The sequence below is a fragment of the Henckelia pumila genome, chromosome 1, assembly GCF_033568475.1.
Source record: "Henckelia pumila isolate YLH828 chromosome 1, ASM3356847v2, whole genome shotgun sequence".
Lineage (NCBI taxonomy): Eukaryota > Viridiplantae > Streptophyta > Magnoliopsida > Lamiales > Gesneriaceae > Henckelia > Henckelia pumila.
Window position 1 is genome coordinate 164,033,739 of NC_133120.1, and position 21,397 is coordinate 164,055,135.

Genomic DNA, 21,397 nt, shown 5'->3' on the forward strand with positions numbered 1-21,397 from the left:
TTAGGAAAAATAATTTTTTTAGTCTAGTAACTTTACCCACTTTGGTTTTTGGTCCATTAACTTTTTTGATTTGGGTATTGGTACACTAAATTTGCATTTTTAGTGTTTTTTGGTCCAACTGCATACGTGTCAGCTTTTGATTGGTCCACGTAATCATTTTGGACCAATCAAAAGTTGACACGTATGCAGTTGGATAAAAAATGCTGAAAATGCAAAGTTAGTGTATCAAAACCCACATCGAAAAAGTTAATGGACCAAAACCAAAACATGGATAAGTTAATGGACCAAGAAACTTATTTTTCCTTAATTTTATGACATGCAACTCCGATAGACCTAGTTTTTAAAAATATATTGTCTCACATATTTTGGGTAAAAATTAAGATTTGGTCCTATAAGTTGGCCTCTTTTTTTATTTTAGTCTCGTAAGTTGTCAAATTTTGATTTTCATCCAGTAATTTGGGGTTTTTCTTGGTTTTGGTCTTTTTTCCCCCTAAATCATTATAAATCAAATGAAAGATGTCTTATTTAACTTCGATTTTCTTCACATGGCTCATATGATGTAAAATAAAGCTTATGTCACACACAATAAAATTCATCTCATATTTTCCACCTCAAAAACATGGATAATGTATCCAATGAGTTTTTTAACATTTGTATGTGTGTGAATCGCCTCCTCATAAAAAAAATATTTACTTGTAGTTAATTACTTTTATAAAATATAAATTTTATTTCTAAGGGAAGAATAAAGGGGTAAGAACAGTTAATAACCAATGCAGGACAGGGAATTTACATGGCAAATAATTATAAATTAAATTAATTAACTAAACAAAAATACACGAACAAAGCCTAAAATTAAATGCCATTCCTCAACCCTACACCAACGGAACAAACGCTTCATTTTCAACCCTATAAAACTCAAACAAAAACATGTGAATTAAACAAAAAAAGAGAAGAACATTTCCCCCCCTTTAAATTCATTCTCTGTTTCAATCTCTTCTCCGAGGAAAGGAAATTGAGTCCAACAATCTCTTTCCTCTCCATCGAGCCGACAACAACAACAACAACAATAATGGGTTGCGGGGAATCAAAGCACGCCGTTGCGACAGCCAACACCAGTACTCATGTTACCAAAAGCAAGAGCAAAAGATCAGATTCCAACGTCGTCCCCGCGGCGCCTCTCCAAAACGCCTCGAATGAATCCGTAAACGTGAAGGAAAATGATATCCCAGATGCCGTAATATTCCAACCTACGGAGGACGGAAAGGAAAATACCCTAGCCAACACCGAAAACGGCGAATCTGCCGAAGGAGGAGAAGGAAATCCCAAGAGTACCTCTTCGGATGATTCGAAAGAAGGCGATGGAGCGGGTGGTGATCACACGTCGAGGAACCATGAAGAAGAATCCATAGCTTCTGCGAAATCTGGAGAGGACGATGATCCCGCAATGAAAAATGGTTCTTGTATTCGAATTTAATTACCAGAGTTTTAATTAATTTCTGCTGCAATATTTTATCTTGTCATTGTGTTGCATGCATGCAGGGGTTTTAGTTTATAACAATATCAAATATTGTCATTATAATATTGTACGTATTGAATCTTTGAGGAATTAACTCATGTATCAATTTCAATAGTTGGCTAGCTTTTTGTTGTTTGTAGAGGAGGGGCTTAAATTGGAGGATATTGCAGGAAACCAAGTGGTTACGAATACAATTGATGAAAACAAAGCGTCTACGGCCTCTGTAGGAGAAGAGAAGACTCATGATATTGGAGAAAAGGTAATGTTCCTAATTACCACCACTATCATAACTTTCACATCTCATTTTTATTCTAATTATAATAATTTAAACACTATTCTAGGGAAAAATTATATATTTGGTATTGTAACTTGAGCAATATTAATCCTATTTCTGACCTTGCATGGACCATGGTTGATGTAATTTTGAACATTTATTACTCAGTTATTTAATTTCGATAGTATCTGGTATCTTATCATCATTTTTTAGTGTCACTTCATGAGCACTAAGACGACCAAGGACTAGATTTAATTTGAGAAGTTTAGTGGACTAAAATTTATATTGGTGTCTTAATTAACCGAAAATATAAAAACACCCGCAATATATATATATATAAGTTTTCGAAACTTGGTATCCAACCAATCTTTTCGGCCGGTTCTAGACTAGTTGCAACAAATCTTTTCTCAGTTCGAAAAAAAAATATTCACAAAATCATGAAAAAGTTTTTATATTTTAAAGTTGATTAAAAATATATTGGTTCCTGTTGATGTTGCAGGAAAGTGCTGATGATGCGACTTCTACAACCGATACGAAGGCGAATTGAAGAAATTGTTAATGTTTCCACATGATTCCAATTCAATTAGATGAGAGAGGACATGCCACTAATTATTAACAAATTATATACATAAAAAAGTTTATAGTGCTGGAAAATTAATTAGGGATATTTCATTCCTAAAAAAAAAAAAAAAAAAAGGAGGGGGGTGGGATTGAAAAAGAGAGGGAGATTTCAATCTATATTTGTTTGGTTAATTATGGACCTTATAATGGTACGTACTACTCGAGTAAATATATAGGCGTGACAAATTTTTTTATTAACATGCAAATTAAAAGAATGCCCCAACTATTATTTTAATTTGAAGAATTTGATTCCCCTCTTTTTTAGATTTACAAGAAATAAAGACTGGCATGCACATACTAAATTTTTCAAAATCGGATTGTATACCATTGCAATTTGCAATGGTATAATTTGAATATGTAGGAATGTTATTTATACGAGTAGTGTTCATTTTCCGATATATATTTTTCCTAGATTTTGATCTTTTGATTGGAAAAATAATGGAATAATATATTAAAAGTAAAAATAGCTTGTATTACATTTGCATCGCTGCTTATATATTGATCGCCAATATCATGTTTATGAAAAAGTTATGTGAGACTGGGTGTCCGTATCACATGTTAATTTGCGAGACGAATCTTTTATAACTTAACCTGAAACATGAAACATAATATTTTTCACTCCATATAGGGATCAGGTCAATCTGTCTCATAATATACCTGCTCATATAAATGTATTGGGATAAATATGTAATCAAGAAAATTTAAATTTATCTCCTACATAATAATATTACTATATTGTTCGTCAAACTCATTTAGGTTGTGCTTTCATGAAAGGTTTAAATCCTTGGATTTCAAGAAATGCAAATGTATTTTTGGTTGTTTAGACAAGTAACGATGAAAATTTCAAATACACCCTAACAAACGATTTTTGTTGAGAATTCTAGCAAGTGCATCAAGTACTAATAATATAATTGGATGCATGGAGAGGAGACTATTGTTTAAATAATATGATATAAATTATTTAATTTAATATATCTAATTAAAATAAAAGAAGTTATTTTTTTGAATAATTAAACTAATTAAAATAAACTAATATATTATGAGTCTAATAACACAATTAAATTAAATGATAGATTAGAAGAAATTAAAATTAAATGACCGAGAACACACAACGGTACGTACCAACATCAATTATTATCATGTATCGATTTTAATCCAGCAAGAATTATATAAATTTACGATGAAATCCCCTATTTTAATTATTAATCTATCAATCAACAAAAATAAAAATAAATCAAAACATTAATCACTCCAATACACAACCGATTAAAATTTTGGCAATATCATGGTCGTCTCAGTGAAAAGACTCGTGAAAAGAATTAGAAGAAGAAGAATCTCAGTAATGGCGTGCGTCTTCTTTCCCTCGCTCTAAGCCATAGTCGTTGTCTTCAAAATTTTCAAAATCCCCCAATGCTGTGCCAAAGTTTTCTTTTATATTCCCTAATAAAAACCTATTTTCAATTCATTCAATGTCAAAAAAATCAATTAATTCAATGAAAAGTTTATATAAAGTTTGAAATTTTGCACAAAGTAAGGAAATTTTCCGCAAATGGACACATGATTATTCGTGTGGGGTCCGGATAAGGATCTACACAGGTTTATTTGCAGCAATTTTTTCCATAATATTTCACGAACCCGCTTTTAGACCTAGCACACGCTCTGGACACCTATTTTTCTAAATTCTTTTGCATTCTTCTTTATGATTTTTCCTATTTCCAGATCATTAATTCGAACGAGTCATTGCAAAGTTTGACATTCTTTTCTATTTTTAAAGCTTTCTTCTAATTTCAGTTAAAACTACAAACAATAAAAATACGACGATTTAAGCGCAACATCATAAATAAAAATTCCAAATAAGTACAAATACAACAAATAAAGTTTTAAGTCTACTATATATAATTCATTATTATCACGCTTCCATCAAGTTTATATAATATTACATGATATTTAAGATGTATTTCAAACCCTCTCAATATGTGTCATTTGAAAACTATTTTATTTTATATAATGAATGTGTTAATATAAAGTACTGTTGATTTATGATTTGATCTATTGTTCATTGTTAATAATAGAATTATAATTGAAATCCATAGATTTATGAGAAGTGATTCTTAGAACCTCTTTCAAATAGTACCTACCAAATCAAATATCTGTGAATTAAATTTAGTAACGCCATTCAAGTGCAACATTAATTAATTTTTTTTAAAACCAAACATTAATGAATTTTAAAGCGTAGTGATGACAAACTTTTCGGCTGCGTTTACTTAGTGGGATGAGATAACACGTGGATAAATCATATTATGATTATTAAAATTATTTTGAAGGATTTAAAATAATTATAGATAAACAATAACATGTTCACTTCGAGTTATTAATTTTGAGATTGAAATAATGATTGAAGGATGAATGACAGTTTTACCCAGGGGTGGTTCGGTACGGTATACCACGGTATTCAACGAACACCACATACCGTACCAAAAATGTCGATACCGAAATTTCGGTATGACATAAATTCATATCGATATCGTATTGAATACCGAAATTCGGTACAGTATCGGTATGATACCGTGTATATCGATTTTTTAAACTGTTTTTTTTTAAAAAAAATGTCGGTATACGCGGTATCATATCGATACCGTATATACCGACTTTTTTTGGTATACCGAAATATCGAAAATTTGAAAATCATATACCGATATCGAAAATTTCGGTACGGTATCATCACTTATGATATACAATCTTATGCTTAATTTTGTATTCATATAATTTGGATTGAGATCTTTTTGAACTAAATTATTATTGATTCACATAGATGCATTTTCATTTATCAAAATTATTAGGTATACAAATATGTATTTTTTAAAAATAATAAAATTGATAAATTGAGTTATAAAAAAGAGAGAGGGAAAAAAATTGGGAGGGAAATAAAAGAATTGAAGGAGGGTAGATTAAGATTTATGTGTATTTTTTTTCACAAATTTTTTGTTAGGATGTGTTATCCCTTATGTAATTAAGAATGCCTAATCTCATTAATTAGGTTGAATGACGGGCTTTGAATTTTGAGAGATTTGATTTTTTTTAAATAAACAATGGATGAAGTTGAATTAATAATCTTATCATATTATTATCAAGCCTAGTAAACACACCCTTCGGAAATTGTCACGACATTGAATGGTGACGGAAGATATTGGGCTCAAAAGTCTATATATTTGGGATTTTAAGTCAACCCAGCCCACTGTATTGGTTTTGTGCAGTTTGGGCTAAAAGCCCAAATTAAACCCAATGGCGGGAATCGGCACTCATTTTTAGCCCATTCCATATATAAATAAGTTCGTTGGCTCCACATTTTTTCTTCTACCTCTTCATCTCCTTCTCCCAGGCATTCATTTGTCGAATTGAAAATTTTCAAACCCTCGAATGGCGAAATCCTCTCGAGCGAAGTACTCCTCGGACGAATCTGTGTACAATTCTTCGGAGGAAGAAGATGTTGCCAAGGATCATCTCAACGATGAGGAAGACGAGGAGGAGCTCGAGGTCGTCGCTCGTACCGCCGATGATTTTGACGACGAGGAGGAGGACGACTCCAACGCTGCTGCTGCTGCTTCTGCTCAAGAAGAAGACGACGAAGAAGAAGAAGAGGTGCGAAAGTCACGCCTTTTTGCCTTAGCTATGTGAAGCGTGTGGTGGTTTACATGTGACACTGAGGTCTACTCGAGATATGGGCGTTTGAACTAAGAAATTTTGGGAATGAGTAGTTTGGCTTTGTTGGATTTTTTTTTTTCGTGGTGATTTTTGAAGTGGCGGGTTCAGGCGTCTTAAACATTTGCTTAAAATGCAATTTGGGTGTAAAGCGCACCAAGATAGGTGCTTTACGCCCTAAGTGCGCGCATTTCGTTTAAGGTTTGTGCCTTGCATGTCTCTAGGTGCTAAGCTTAGCAAGGCACGCACCTCGTGAACTTTTGATACATGCGGTTTAATGTATTCGATCAGTTATGGTTGGGTCTGGGAATTTATTCCTTTTGATTGTTGGTAACTTGAAAACAAATCATGTAATGGTAGTTTGTGCTCCTTCTGTTGGTATTTGGGCTTCTTGAATGCCTGTGAGCTTAGAAGATATCTTTTCTATTTATTTCTGTGTTTTTACCAGCTTGTTTATGGCTTCTGTTGTTTTACAGGATGAAGATGTTGCAAATGAAGTGTCCAAACGTGAAAAGCACAGACTCAATGAAATGCAACGATTGAAAAAGCAGAAGATAAGAGATATGCTAGAGACCCAGAATGCTGCTATTGATGCTGACATGGTTTACATTGTGAAAATTGTTGTTAAGTAACATATTCACATTATTGTTTTATCTTCTGAGATTTTTTCAACTGGTTTGTTTTGAGCAGAACAACAAAGGAAAGGGTCGTTTGAAGTATCTATTACAGCAGACGGAGTTGTTTGCTCATTTTGCTAAGGGTGATCAGGCCTCCTCTCAGAAGAAGGCAAAAGGAAGGTGAACACCATGCTGATATTTGTTCGGAGCATTTTTTAGTGTGCCAGTGCAATCTATCTATAACATGATCTCCACAGATATATGAGGCGGAAAAATTAGTATGTGAGCAATACATTACGAGGGAATGAATGAAATTCTTTTGTTCATTTTAAGCTCTCTTTGAATGGGGAAATTTACGTAACTCCTAGATTTACTCTGAATCATTAAGTATCATTTATCTAATCAGAAATCATTAGTTGACTCCAACACTCCTCTTAGTCCAGAAGTTTAGGACTTCTAACATGCTGATCAGACAAACTTTCCAATTGAAAGTTTAGGACTTCTAACATGCTCATAGACAAACTTCCGATTGAAAGCGCTGTGTAAACATATCCCCAACTTGGTCGATAGCGCCTCAAGAAGTCGCCTTGGTGCTGCCGCTAATACCAGTTTCTCCCTCTGAAGGGATGATAAGTCTCATTTTGGAGAGCCATGAGACATCAAATTTGTTATGTTTGCATGACATGCATAATTTATAGAATGATGATGCATCAACTCTTTGCTAGAATTTTGCATTCAAAAGATCCTGACACTTAATGGAGAGTGCTTTATGACACTGCCAATAAATATGGCATGATTCTGAGGTTCCATGTGAGCTTGAGATTTGACATTCTTCGTTTGATGCATACTAATTTAATAACACATAACTGGGGATGTTCAATCATAAACTATCATCACACTGGACCCCCCAATAAAAAAATTGAAAGTCGAGGACTTGGAACAAGCCATAATGTGGCTGCTTTTTTTTTAAAATTGTTTTTGCAGAGGACGCCATGCTTCAAAAATAACTGAAGAGGAAGAAGATGAAGAGTGTCTCAAAGAGGAGGAGGAAGGTCTATCTGGCAGTGGAAATACAAGGCTTGTGGCACAACCATCTTGTAAGACTTTTCTGCTTCATGGGGTGGTAATCCTCTTTTAATCTGATGAATTAGTGTTCATAACCTTGGCGCTTTTGTCCTGCAGGTATTCAAGGAAAGATGAGGGATTACCAATTGGCTGGCTTAAATTGGTTGATAAGATTGTATGAGAATGGCATTAATGGCATACTTGCTGATGAAATGGTAGGTATATGAGTAAATATGTGCTCTCACTAGCTGCAGTAATCTCTTCTATTTAATTGATGATTTCTTTCTTCCTTTCAAATTTAGGGGCTCGGTAAAACATTGCAAACCATCTCTATTTTGGGATACTTGCATGAGTTTAGAGGGATTACAGGCCCTCATATGGTTGTTGCTCCCAAATCTACACTTGGCAATTGGATGAATGAAATCAAGCGGTTTTGTCCCATTTTGCGTGCTGTGAAATTTCTTGGAAATCCTGATGAAAGAGTATGCTTTCAGTACAATTGAGATATTCATCTGTCTTATTGATGACATTTTTTACTTCATTTTGTCTCACTAATACTCAATTTCAGAGATATATACGAGAGGAGTTACTAGTTGCTGGCAAGTTTGATGTTTGTGTGACAAGTTTTGAGATGGCCATTCGAGAGAAGTCTGCCTTGCGCCGATTTAGTTGGCGTTATGTCATTATAGATGAAGCTCATCGAATCAAGAACGAGAATTCTCTTCTCTCAAAAACAATGAGACTTTATAATACCAACTATCGACTTTTAATCACAGGAACGCCACTTCAGGTACTTTTATTTAGTTCTAGTGCTTCAAGTCCCTTGGTATATATATATATTTTTTTGCCTTGTGTATATAATTCAGATATATTTGACTGAAGTATTTATGTGTTAATTTTATAAGAATTAAGTGAATTATCTGTTCTTCTTTTGTAGGTTTTTATCTGGCATAACTCCTAGAACCAATTTTGTTGATCATTTAATAAGATTTGTAATTTTGTATCCCCATGTGCCTCAGTCTAAAGTTTTCTCGAACTTCTTATTTTGAAGGGGATTTGCAAGTGTTATGTAACAAAAAATGTACACTTGTTCCAATTCTTGAGGAATAATAGATACAGCTAAAATAAATTTTCAAACCATCTCAAACTGCTTTACTCTTTTCCTATAAGGAATTCCTGTATCAAGAGGAAGGGGGAGGGGGGCGGGGTGTTAAAAAGGGATATTGGCTGTCTTCTATCAGCTCCTTTCTTTTTAATGTTCTATCTCTCATTTTTTGTCAATTTTGGAAGTCCCTGACATGCATTAAGTTTATGTCCTGACCCAGGTTCTTCATTTCTGAAACTGTATTTATGTTGCAGAATAACCTTCATGAACTCTGGTCTCTCCTTAACTTTTTACTTCCTGAGATATTTAGCTCTTCTGAAACATTTGATGAGTGGTTCCAAATTTCCGGGGAAAACGATCAGCAAGAAGTTGTCCAGCAACTTCACAAGGTATACCCTCAATTTGTTCTTTCAAAAATTTCGTTTTGTAAAAAACTTAGTGCTCAGGTTTGATGAGACGAGAATCATGAGCTTGTGTTAACAGTTTCTTATAAGACGTCATTTGATGATTAAGACCTGAAAATAAACTTTTTTTTTTTTTGCTTTTTTAATTTTTTTGTTTTGTAATACAAGGTTCTTCGGCCATTCCTTCTTAGAAGATTAAAGTCTGATGTTGAGAAAGGGTTACCTCCAAAAAAGGAGACAATACTCAAAGTTGGCATGTCTCAAATGCAAAAACAATACTACAAGGCGTTGCTACAGAAAGATCTTGAGGTTGTAAATGCTGGTGGAGAAAGGAAGCGCCTACTTAATATAGCCATGCAGCTTCGAAAATGTTGCAATCACCCATATTTATTCCAAGGCGCTGAGCCTGGGCCACCTTATACGACTGGAGAACATCTTATTGAAAATGCTGGTGTGTTCCTTTCACTATCATCGAAGAGTATATGTTTTTCTCATAATGAATGCCTCTTTTAGTTTTAAATTTGAATATCATAAATCATTTTATGGAAATTTTAGTGTGTTCCTTGCAATGTCATTGTTGCCATTTTTTTTTCCTGTCTTGATTTGTGAATTGTCTTGTTATTGCATTTGCAGGAAAGATGGTTCTTCTAGACAAACTGCTTCCAAAATTAAAGGAGCGTGATTCTAGGGTTTTGATATTTTCACAGGTGAACACCCTTAAAAAATATGGATTTTTCTCTCCAGACACCTTTTAATGTTTCTAATCGTATTTATATGATGTTTTCAACGTTAAGAATGTATTTCACACAACTTATGATAGCGCATTAAAAAAATATCTATCCCATAAAAGGGTATTGGGTGGAAGCATTGACTACCATTGCTATAAGGAAGAAATCCATATATCATGTCACCGTTGGTGTTTTAATATTTTTTTTTACTATGTCATGTGATTGATCATAAAGGAAAATGCTTGACACTCATCTGCATAATGAAAGACACGTATCAGTCACACAGCATATGAAGTATGATTTTGCAATGCAATTTGGAATGCCGATTGATGCAAAGTTTGTTAAATGGAAGGGACTGCAAATTTTTCTCCTTCTTTTCTCATGGGTTTGTAAAGAACTCAAGTGCTCGACATATGCGAGCTTCATCAAATACTTTGATTTTTCAATTGCAGCAACAAATATGTTGAGGTGGTAAGAAACCAGATGGAAGAAACATGTGTTTGTAATAGAGAAATGTAGTGAGAGAGTTGTCGTAATCAGCAATGTTGTATGAAATGGTTATTAGGGGTGTATTGAAATGTAAGATTTATAGAGTAAAAAAGGTCGTGTCTCATCTTATCATATATTTTCTGTTCAGACTGTTTTCGTGCATTCTCCTCGAGTTCATATTTATTGTACCAACAGATGACAAGACTGCTGGACATTCTTGAAGACTACTTGATATTTCGTGGTTACTATTATTGTCGAATTGATGGAAATACTGGTGGGGATGATCGAGATGCTTCAATTGAAGCCTTCAACACTCCAGGAAGTGAGAAATTTGTCTTTCTACTGTCAACAAGAGCTGGAGGACTTGGTATTAACCTTGCTACTGCTGATGTTGTCATTCTTTATGACAGTGATTGGTGAGTCTTTGCTGCTTCCGATCCGCTGTTTGTTTTATGTCGACCTATTATTGTACATTTAAACATTGCGAGCCTTGCCGTGTTGAATGGCAGGAATCCGCAAGTTGATTTGCAGGCTCAAGACCGTGCCCATAGAATTGGACAGAAGAAGGAAGTTCAAGTCTTCCGTTTCTGTGCCGAGGTTTCTTTCCTGTACCTATTTTGGTTTTAGAATGGGTCTTAGAGGTGTAAACCACTCATAATTTTCTCAAATTCTGTTGGCAGTACACCATTGAGGAGAAAGTGATTGAGAGAGCCTATAAAAAGCTTGCACTTGATGCTTTGGTTATCCAACAGGGGCGACTAGCAGAGCAAAAGAGTGAGACTTTCTTTTCACAATATTGGCTTGCTTTGTGGGGGACATGGAACAATTATACAGTTGCTAGAAATTGATACTTTTGTGTTCTGGTTCAGCTGTTAACAAGGATGAGTTGCTGCAAATGGTGAGATTTGGTGCTGAAATGGTTTTTAGTTCAAAAGACAGCACAATAACAGATGAAGATATAGATAGAATTATTGCCAAGGGAGAAGAGGCTACTGCTGAACTGGATGCAAAGATGAAAAAGTTTACTGAAGATGCTATCAAATTCAAAATGGATGATAGTATGGTCTTCTTTTCTTTAACAACCCCCACCACCCCCCGGTTTACTGATCTAGAGGCTGTTTTCTTGTTCAAGTTTCTTGCATGTTTTCTGTTGATGAAGCTAATTTATGTATTTGGCCTTACTGCAGGTGCTGACTTGTATGCTTTTGATGATGAAAAGGTATATCACATGCTTATGGCTGATTATTGTGGTTTCATCTACTTGAGCTCAATTTTTTTCTGGTTCCTTCTTGTATGTGTGAAGGATGATAAGTTTGACTTCAAGAAAATTGTGAGTGAAAATTGGATGGAACCACCAAAAAGAGAAAGGAAGCGGAAGTATGTTTCTTCTATTGCTGAAATTATGCACTCAAGTATTGTATGCTGTCGGTTGAAGTGAAATTTCTTTATTTTCTGTCAGTTACTCTGAATCAGAATACTTCAAGCAGACAATGCGACAAAGTGGTCCTGCAAGACCAAAAGAGCCACGGATTCCTCGCATGCCTCAGCTGTAAACATCTTGCATTTTTGTAGATTTTATCCATTAATTTCTCTATCTCAATGGTTTTTTTTTTTTTTGAATTTTTATTTTCAGTCATGATTTCCAGTTCTTTAACACTCAGCGACTTAGTGAACTCTATGAGAAAGAAGTTCGTTGTCTAATGGTGGGTTCGTCTTTCTTGATTTCTCTTTTGTATATTTACTTTTGTTATCTGTTTTAATTGGTTTCATGGCTTCAGCAATTACATCAGAGAAATCAGGTAAAAGATACAATAGATGTGGATGAACCTGAAGGTATGTTCTTTAATTGGGAGGCCATTGTTCTATCAGTTTTGTTTCATATTCTCATGGTATGTTGTCTTCTACCTAGATGTGGGAGAGCCGTTGACTGCTGAGGAGCAGGACGAAAAGGAGCGGCTGCTGGAAGAAGTAAGTTTTCATTATATGCATTGTGAATTCAAACTTGTATGCATGTCATACCTGGAAACTGTTGATGCAGGGATTTTCAACATGGAGCCGGAAAGACTTCAATACTTTCATCAGAGCTTGTGAGAAGTATGGTCGAAATGATATCGCAAGTATCACTTCCGAAATGGAAGGGAAAACCGAGGAAGAGGTTGAGAGATATGCTGAAGCTTTCAAAATTCGATATAAAGAATTGAATGGTATGCACCAAGTATTATTCTATCTTGAACAAATTTTCGATTTTGAGAAACATTCATTTCTTTGTTGTTTTGCCCACCAAGAGTTGATATTTCTTTCAATTGTTTTACTTTGTAGATTATTATTTCGTTTTTCTTACGAGTTCATGGGGAATGTATGTTTTTTTGTTGAAATGATCATTACCTGCAAGGGGGTATTATATGTATGTGATAGGAATGAGTCAACATCCCCTATAAACCGTTTGCAGGTTCTGTTTGGGGAATTAGAAATGTGCTTTTGTTGTTTAGACTTTCTCAAATTGAAACACGACTGATTCTTTTGACTTCGGTTCTAGATTATGATAGGATTATTAAGAACATTGAAAGAGGAGAAGCTAGAATTTCAAGGAAAGATGAGATCATGAAGGCTATAGGGAAGAAATTGGACCGCTACAAGAATCCATGGCTGGAACTGAAGATCCAATATGGCCAGAACAAAGGGAAGCTGTACAATGAAGAATGTGATCGTTTTATGGTGAGGCTTCCAATCATGATATCAGCTTATTTGAAGTACATAATGGTTTTGATATTCTTTTTCATGTCTCAAACTTATGATTCTGGTAAAAATTGTTCCGCAGATATGTATGGTTCACAAGCTTGGATATGGGAATTGGGACGAGCTGAAAGCTGCTTTCCGCACTTCTCCATTATTTCGGTTTGATTGGTTTGTAAAATCTCGTACCACTCAAGAACTTGCGAGAAGATGTGATACACTTATCAGACTGGTAGAGCGGGAAAATCAAGAATATGATGAGCGGGAGAGACAAGCCCGTAAAGAGAAAAAGTTAGCCAAGGTGAATATTCGCTCTTTAAAAAAGTTAAATCTTTATGCAGCGCCTTTCTAGTGTAGCCTATAGATATCTGATTTTTGTGCAGATATTTGAAATATTATGTCATTATTATTTGACCTGGTGGTGATGCTTTACGTTAGCAATTCTGCTACATAGTTATTAAAAATTAAGCAATGTGTACCTCCATACCTGAGGGTTAGTGATATTTAGCCTTGCATATATTGACATGTTAAGGTGCAGCAATTTTTAACAAGGCGAGTGCCTTGGGGGGTAAATTTATTTATTTATTTTTTAAAATTTTATCTGACGCTGGTCAACCATTTTTTTTCGAAAAATGACCGTATGGCTTCTGTAGTATGTTTCAATTGGGGAGGTTCACTTTTGGTTGAACAAGTCCGTTTTTCAAATTTACCGGTGCTGTGGTTGTTAAGAATATATTGGTGAGTCTTTAAGCCGATGTGCACTTGTAGCGCGTCTCAGTTGAAAGAGTAGCTTATTTTAAATGAATCTGATGCGAGTCATTTGTATTTACTTGATTTCTGAAGAACATCTATTTTGTCGTTGTTCGGTTGCCTGTCAATTATATTTTTGATGTATTAAATGATTTTTTTCATAATCTAAAAATTTAAAAAATTGTTAAGTTTCACTTCAATAGCACATTCATCTCGACCGAGCCTAGAGCCTAGTCTCTAGGACACGAGTTTTTGTACCACATGCATCTCTATTATTTAGTAACCGCAACTATGATTCTTCTGTTTCTGGCAGAACACAACCCCCTCTAAGCGTGCTGCTGCCAGACAGGCTACCGAGAGCCCTCCGTCCACTCAAAAGAAACGGAAGCAATTGTCCATGGACGATCATGCCAACTCGGTATTCTTTCACATCGGTTTCTCTTTCGGTTTACTCCACTTCATTTGATGTGGGGCGTAATTATAACTGATTTATATTTTGGCAGGGAAAGAGAAGAAAATGATGTCAGATTACATTTTTTTGGTGTATCATTTGTGAGTGTCTTGCCTCCATCAAAACGGGAATGCAACTTATTCCAATTTTACGTGCCAAAACGGCTCGATTCCTCCATCTTCAAGGGATATACTAGTTAATATACATGACCGAGGAGCAAAAGATGTATGAATGTAGCTTATTAGTGGTTAAGGCAATCAGCATAATGTTCAATATTACCAGTAATAGATAACATCATGTGACATAATGCTTGAACACATGCAATATTTTCTTTTGTATTGGTATATCCGAGGAATAGCGAGTTTTGATTATTCCTAGTTACTTATATTTGTTGTTTGATCGTGTGTTTTCTTGTGTTTTAATATATGTTTAATTGAATATATTTATTTTGAATTTAGACATCAATACTGCGTAACAATAGTACAAATGATTAACTATTTGCTTGGACGTGAATTAAAGATGACAAAATTGAACAAACTCTTCAACAACCAATTTTTGAAAACTTGACCATACTTTGTACATATGAGGTCATCTCACAAGATATTTGAAGGCTATTTTATCAGTCTAATGTTAACTAAAGAAAGTCTTTTAATTAGGGCGGATCATATTTTAGGTGATAAAAAAATTGGGGAAAATTGCAAATTTAGTCCTGTATGTTTGTCACTTTGCGATTTTGGTCCTTTATGTTTTCACATTTCAGTTTTAGTCCTGTATGTTTCGATTTTTGGCAATTTCGGTCCTTTTTCTTCGAAAATGCTGACGTGGCACTGTACACGTCAGCTCCACATCAGCATTGAATTTGTGCCACGTCAGCGCCACATCGGAAAAAGGACTAAAATTGCCAAAAAAATAAAGATAGCGGACTAAAACTGCAATCTGAAAATATAAAGGACCAAAATCGCAAAGTGACAAACATACAGGACCAAAAAAGCAATTTTCCCAAAAAATTGTGTTATTATTAAAATACTATATTCACGGATGCATGGAGTATTAATATTTTAATAAATGAAATTTTTTTATTTTTTTTAGAATATATCATAAAAAATTATATCAAGTTTATAATTAATATACATATAAAACTGATTTACGAACAATCAATATACCAAACATTCACAACGATACTCTTTTAAAAATTCAAAAACGTAATATGATATAAAATCATTTTTATATATTTAATATGATAAATATTAGTGAGAACTAAACATATAAAAGTAACACAACACTCAAAATAATAACATAAATTGAATAAAATGATACATCATTGTATATATTTTAATGCATCCTATATTTTCAGGTGGGTCCAGCCATAACATCGATTATGTTAAGCAAAACCTAAATATCATTTATAGCCTTTATTCAAATTTTAACATATATAGGGACACAAAAAATTTAATTGAAATTGAAAAATAATGATATATAATCAAATTTTGAATCGAAATTGATACATTATCATAAATAACATTTTTGAAATTTTTTACATATATATATATATATATATAACAAACAAGTCAACCGGAATTAAGAATTTCTGATAACATTCTATCAAATTTCAAATTTTAAAACAAAAAATTGGTACATTATAATATATAGTATTTATGAAAAATTTCATATATGTACACAACAAAAAATTGAAATATTTTAGGGCGGATCATATTTTAGGTGATAAAAAAATTGTGTTATTATTAAAATATTTAAAGTTGAAATATTGTATGTACAAATAATAAGACGTTTACATTCTCAATTAAATTTTGGATGGTGAGGACGTGAGGTAAATTATAATTTTATTTTTTCAATATTTGATAAATCATATTAAGGGTAATACTTACTTTTTTTCCTTTGGTCGATGATAAATAATTAATATATTTTGCATCTGATTTGATGAGATAAAAGTTGTATTATAAATCCAATCAAGCGAACTCAACGAGCCCCAATCAGCGGAAGAAATTCTCTCTATGCATGTGATTATTCATATATATGTTTTTCATAGCCCTGCCTGAAGTTTACATTTTTATCCGTCAATACTCGTCCCACCAGAACTAGCTTCTAGCATTCTGTTTGATGATAAAAGCTTGTGGAGTCGAACACTAAGCCCTCATCCTAATATCTTAATGAGGGAGAGATCAGCCAAGAGGTGATCCATAGTGTATAGCTAGGATTACTGAGCAATACTCTAAACAAATAGGAGAGAAAGCAAGCCACACTCTCAACATGGAGAGAAAATCAACGGATATATTAGACTAAATTTGCAGTAAATTCCCAATCCAAACTAAAACATAAATTTGCATTAACCCCTGTTAGATATAAAATATGTTTGAGGTACCTGATCCATAGCAAAATATTTATGCACTCTCTGGGTACAAATGTTTTTTTTCGAATAAAAATCGGTACAAAAAATTGAAAATACAGTACTAATACATGATATTTAAGCATAATTGTTTTTGAATTTGTTACTAATATATGATTTTTTACTACTCAAAGATGTTTGCAAGTATTGATTTTAATTACATATTTGTGTTTTTAAATTGAACGACGATACAAAATATTATAAATATGGTACTAATATATGATGTTGAAGTATCAATTGTTTTAGATATGATACTAATATATGATTATTGAGTATTCAAACATGTGTTGCAAGTGTTAATCTTTACTATTTTATAAAACTTGAGCCACCTTTAAAACCCATTTTGGTATGTTTTGATGACAACAAAGTATATTTACTATTTAACCCTTGATAGTTATTTAAAATTTTATATATTTACATTGAAAAAATTAGGGTAAAAATAGGTGAAAAAAACTACCTTGCATCTTGAGAACTGCATTCTAACTGCACACACTTCCCCTATGTTGAAGAAAACTGCAATCAATTTGGTTTATGCCATATTTACCACGCATGCATGGCGTGTGCATATTTTGCTAGTAAAAATAAAATTGCTCAAATTTTGTACCCAAAATTTTATAGTGTACAAAATCTAAACCTGTTTGTACTCAAATATAATATATTATTTGAAAATAATATCAGATCTAAACCAGTTTGTACTCAAATATAATATATTATTATCATATTTTCAATTTTTTGTATTTATTTTTACCTGTAAATAACATGTGAGCCCAAAAAGAGCATAACATTTTTGTGTAGAACAGAGAGTTCAAACATATTTTCTCAGTTACTCGAGACAAATCATATATAGTGGTCGATTTCAAAAATTAAAAACAGGGTTCACCTATTTTCGATTTCTTCGAATTCTTCACAGTGTCCGATTTCTTTTCCTTTCTCATTCCAGATCTGCTTCAATTGACTTATCTTTTGAATGTTTATTTCGTCTCGTCTTCGGTGCCATCTTCTGAGGCGAAAATCTTGTCGCCAAATATCATTGCTTTTTTGCGAGAAGAATCAGTTGAGTGAGTACGTAAAACTATCAATTGTCCCTATTTCTAGTGTTTTCTTTATTTGAAAATTAAAAATATGGGCACATTTTGATAAATTTGCCAAAACATGAAAATGAAACAAAGAGAAAGTTTACCTTTAAAAAAAAATATGCTTGAACAACAATTTGTTTAAAAAAATATTTTCAAATCAAATACTTACAAATAAGGGCAAATTATTAAAAACTCCCCATTACCAAACTTCTCTTTAAATTATCTTCCTACCCACCCCTCTCTTTGTTTCCACTCCCTAATGGTCCCCATTTTTGAATATTTTTTAATTAACAATTAATTAAAACTAATCATTTGTACGTGGCTTTGTTATACCTATCAAATCAGTCTCGGCCATGCAAGACTATCGGTTATGCAAGGTTTTCAGCCGATATACTCTAGATTAGGGTCCAACATGCTTCCGTAAGATAAATTAAATTCAAATACCTCTTTGACCATAATGTCGTCGGGTCATATCTGCCGAGTTTTACGAAGTGCTCCTCACACTCCAACCACGCAGTCGCAACAGATGGTTTCTGCACAAGCTCCTTCAACGACACCCAGCACAGCCTTAATTCATTTTCTACCTTAAGACGTATGGTATATAAATTTAATTATAAAATATAAGCATGAAAGAACAAGAGGCTTTAAAGAAATTATTCAGACATAATATTATTACATAAATCAACTCCTTTGAAGAGGAGAAGACAACTTGTTTAGCTACTCATAGTAGCCTTGTTCTTGAAATACATAAGGAAAACTTAATACAATAGAAAGAGAAATATTACAACAATTTATTTGTAAGAAAACTGAAGGGAATGATCGATATCTTCAGCTTCCTCAAATTCCTGTATTTATAGCTGTAGTTCCACTCGTTTCACCGAGAAACTTCAGGGAATCTCACAGCTGTCTTGTATTTCTTTATGCCATTATTGATGACATCTTTTACTAGTGGAGGAGGCAGCTATCTTGTATTTCTTTATGTCATTATTGATGACATCTTTTACTAGTGGAGGAGGCAGCTGTCTTGAATTTTTTATGCCATTATTGATGGCATCTTTTACTAGTGGAGGAATCACATGTCTGCCACTTTCTTTTGGCTTTATTCTCCTCACATGCCTGCTTTATTGTTGTCGGGGCATCTTTTGCTTTTGAACTAGACCCCTGTGAAAACGCATTTTTGGTGGTCCTTGTCCACCTTTGCTTGTCTTGGAAAAATCTTTTCGATCCGTTCGGGGTCTAAAGGTTTTTCCAAATTCTTGATCCTTCTGATTTGGGCATTCTGGGCAGATATTCTCTGACCATCATCCAATATGAGCCATGTTACAAAATTTTCGGCGAGTTTCTTTACTCCCCGACAGCTTGTTGTTCCACAAAAGATTTTTCTTCTTTTCGAAGAGTTCTTCCGCAAATACTGTAGTTTTTCTTGTCATTTTGTTCAACAGGAACGATCCATTCACAGAATTCTGATAAAATTTGAATGAAAACTTGACTTTGTATCAGGAACGATCCATCTCAGTAAGACAGACCCAAATACCCCATGCCCTTCTGGTTGAAATCTCATTTTCCCCGAAAGTGGACACCAAGGGTATTTCTTCAGTTTTAGGATCCTTGATAAATTTATGGCTGTTTATATCAGGTCTCCTCAGTTTGATGAAATGAAAGGGTTCGTGTGATCCTTTCACTGTTGGTTCTGGAGCTGTACTGAAAAATATAACTCAAGCACATCTTCTCTGGACAAATGATCATTATTTGCCCATATTTCTTGGACTGCTTCCTGGATCCATTTTGGTAATTGTGATATCTTCGGGAAGCTTGGTGATGTTGTATAAACTGAGGCCAAAGCCCCAAATTCATACCAGAGTTTTACATCTTTAGGATTGACATTGTTTTTTAGCCAAACCCTTGGATATATTCCTGCAACATCAACCCTGCAAGTGTTCGGGTTGATTTCATTCCTTGTATTCAATTTCTCCCACCTCTGTTGATAAACCTGGAATGGAGAAATAATAGATTGATTAGTATCAATCTTAGATTTGCCCTTGTCACTATTGGGCCTAAGATTGATTTCTTCCTCTTTTACCCCAGAGGCGGAGGGTTGACTTGATGAGTTATCCTCATCAATTGTTGCTTCATCCAGATCCTCAAAGGCTGAGGGTAGATTAGCGCTTGTTTCTTGAGTTTTAGATTCCTCAACATCTTGTTTCACAACCGGTGGTTGTATTTCTTGTTCTTGTAAAACCAATGGTTTTAGCATATCTTGTTTATGAAAAACCAATGATTTCTCTATAGCCTTCATAATTGGACCTTGAATAGCAGCCCATAGTTGTGTTTGAGCTTGCATACATCCTGTAATTCGATTAGATACTTTGATCCGATCAGCTTGTTGTAACCTTCCGGCCATTTTAGCATTAATGGCTAACTAGTTGAACTCGTTTTGAAGCAACCCAAGGTGTTCCCTGAAGTGCCTCTGCATTTTCATGATGGAATCCATGTCACTGCCTTCCATCTCTTGTTAAGAAATCTGCAAGAATATTTTCATGAGATTTAATAATAATAATATCAAAAATATAATTTTGACATAATGCTTGCCATCTTAATAACCTAGCTTTATCAGGTTTAGATTCAATCTTATTCTTTAGGAAAGCTTTTACATGGGTGTTATCAACCTTCAGAGTGAATTTTTTAGCAAGTACAAATAATGACCATTTTTCAAAATCCATTTTAACTGCATAAAATTCCTTCTCGTTGATATGTCATCTAATGGCCTCAAATTCTGAAAAAAGACCGCTACAGTATTTGCATGGTATTTCCCCATCTGGAGTGATTTTGGTAAGGACTGCTGCCCACCAATCTTCGCTGGCATCCGTAAATAATACCAGATCATCTTCATCTACGGGTATAGCCATTTTTGAGAGATTCTTACAAATCTCTTTTAATTGGTTTACCCCTTTAGTATTGTCATCGATCCATATAAACCTAGCATCCTTTTTTAACAAAGGACTGAACACCTTTCTGTACATTGCTAGATTGTTAATGAACATCCCTGCAAAATTAACTACTCCAAGAAAACTCTGGAGTTGTTTAACATCTTTGAGTTTATCTGAAAAATTCTTTACCTTTTCCACAATATGGGGTTGTAGAATTATTCCAGTTTCATCAATCTCAATACCGAGGAATTCAATTTTCCTTGTTGTTATGACTGCTTTCTTTTCAGATAACACCAGTCCTTTTTGTTTACAAATTTTTGAGAAAATCTCTAAGTGTTTAACGTGTTCGTCTATATTTTTTGATGCTATAAGAATATCATCAATTTAAACAAACATAAAGTTGAAATAATCTTTAAAAATGTTATCCATCTTTCTTTGAAATATCTGGGGTGCATTAGCCAATCCCATAGGCATAACTTCCCAAATATAGTGTCCTTGTGGAGTAGAGAAGGCTGTGAATTTTTTACTTCCTTCTTCC

General features: G+C 33.9%; 2 protein-coding genes across 2 annotated transcripts; both read left to right on the forward strand.

Moving 5' to 3' along the window:
• The first annotated feature begins 979 nt into the window (after positions 1–979).
• Positions 980–2,376, forward strand: LOC140876513 (uncharacterized). Its single transcript, XM_073280488.1, has 3 exons — positions 980–1,454; positions 1,687–1,775; positions 2,290–2,376. The coding sequence occupies exons 1-3, from the start codon at positions 1,070–1,072 to the stop codon at positions 2,335–2,337; spliced, it is 522 nt and encodes a 173-aa protein (XP_073136589.1). The 5' UTR covers positions 980–1,069; the 3' UTR covers positions 2,338–2,376.
• A 3,397-nt stretch (positions 2,377–5,773) lies between these two features.
• LOC140873946 (ISWI chromatin-remodeling complex ATPase CHR11-like) lies at positions 5,774–14,849 on the forward strand. Its single transcript, XM_073277230.1, has 25 exons — positions 5,774–6,050; positions 6,587–6,712; positions 6,801–6,907; positions 7,712–7,824; positions 7,910–8,007; positions 8,095–8,274; positions 8,361–8,582; positions 9,152–9,286; positions 9,470–9,752; positions 9,935–10,008; positions 10,714–10,934; positions 11,028–11,115; positions 11,199–11,292; positions 11,388–11,576; positions 11,706–11,737; positions 11,822–11,895; positions 11,978–12,067; positions 12,152–12,221; positions 12,297–12,351; positions 12,428–12,486; positions 12,557–12,722; positions 13,055–13,233; positions 13,337–13,552; positions 14,315–14,419; positions 14,505–14,849. Exons 1-25 carry the CDS (start codon positions 5,829–5,831, stop codon positions 14,520–14,522), a joined length of 3,216 nt encoding a protein of 1,071 aa, XP_073133331.1. The 5' UTR covers positions 5,774–5,828; the 3' UTR covers positions 14,523–14,849.
• The last annotated feature ends 6,548 nt before the right edge of the window (positions 14,850–21,397 follow it).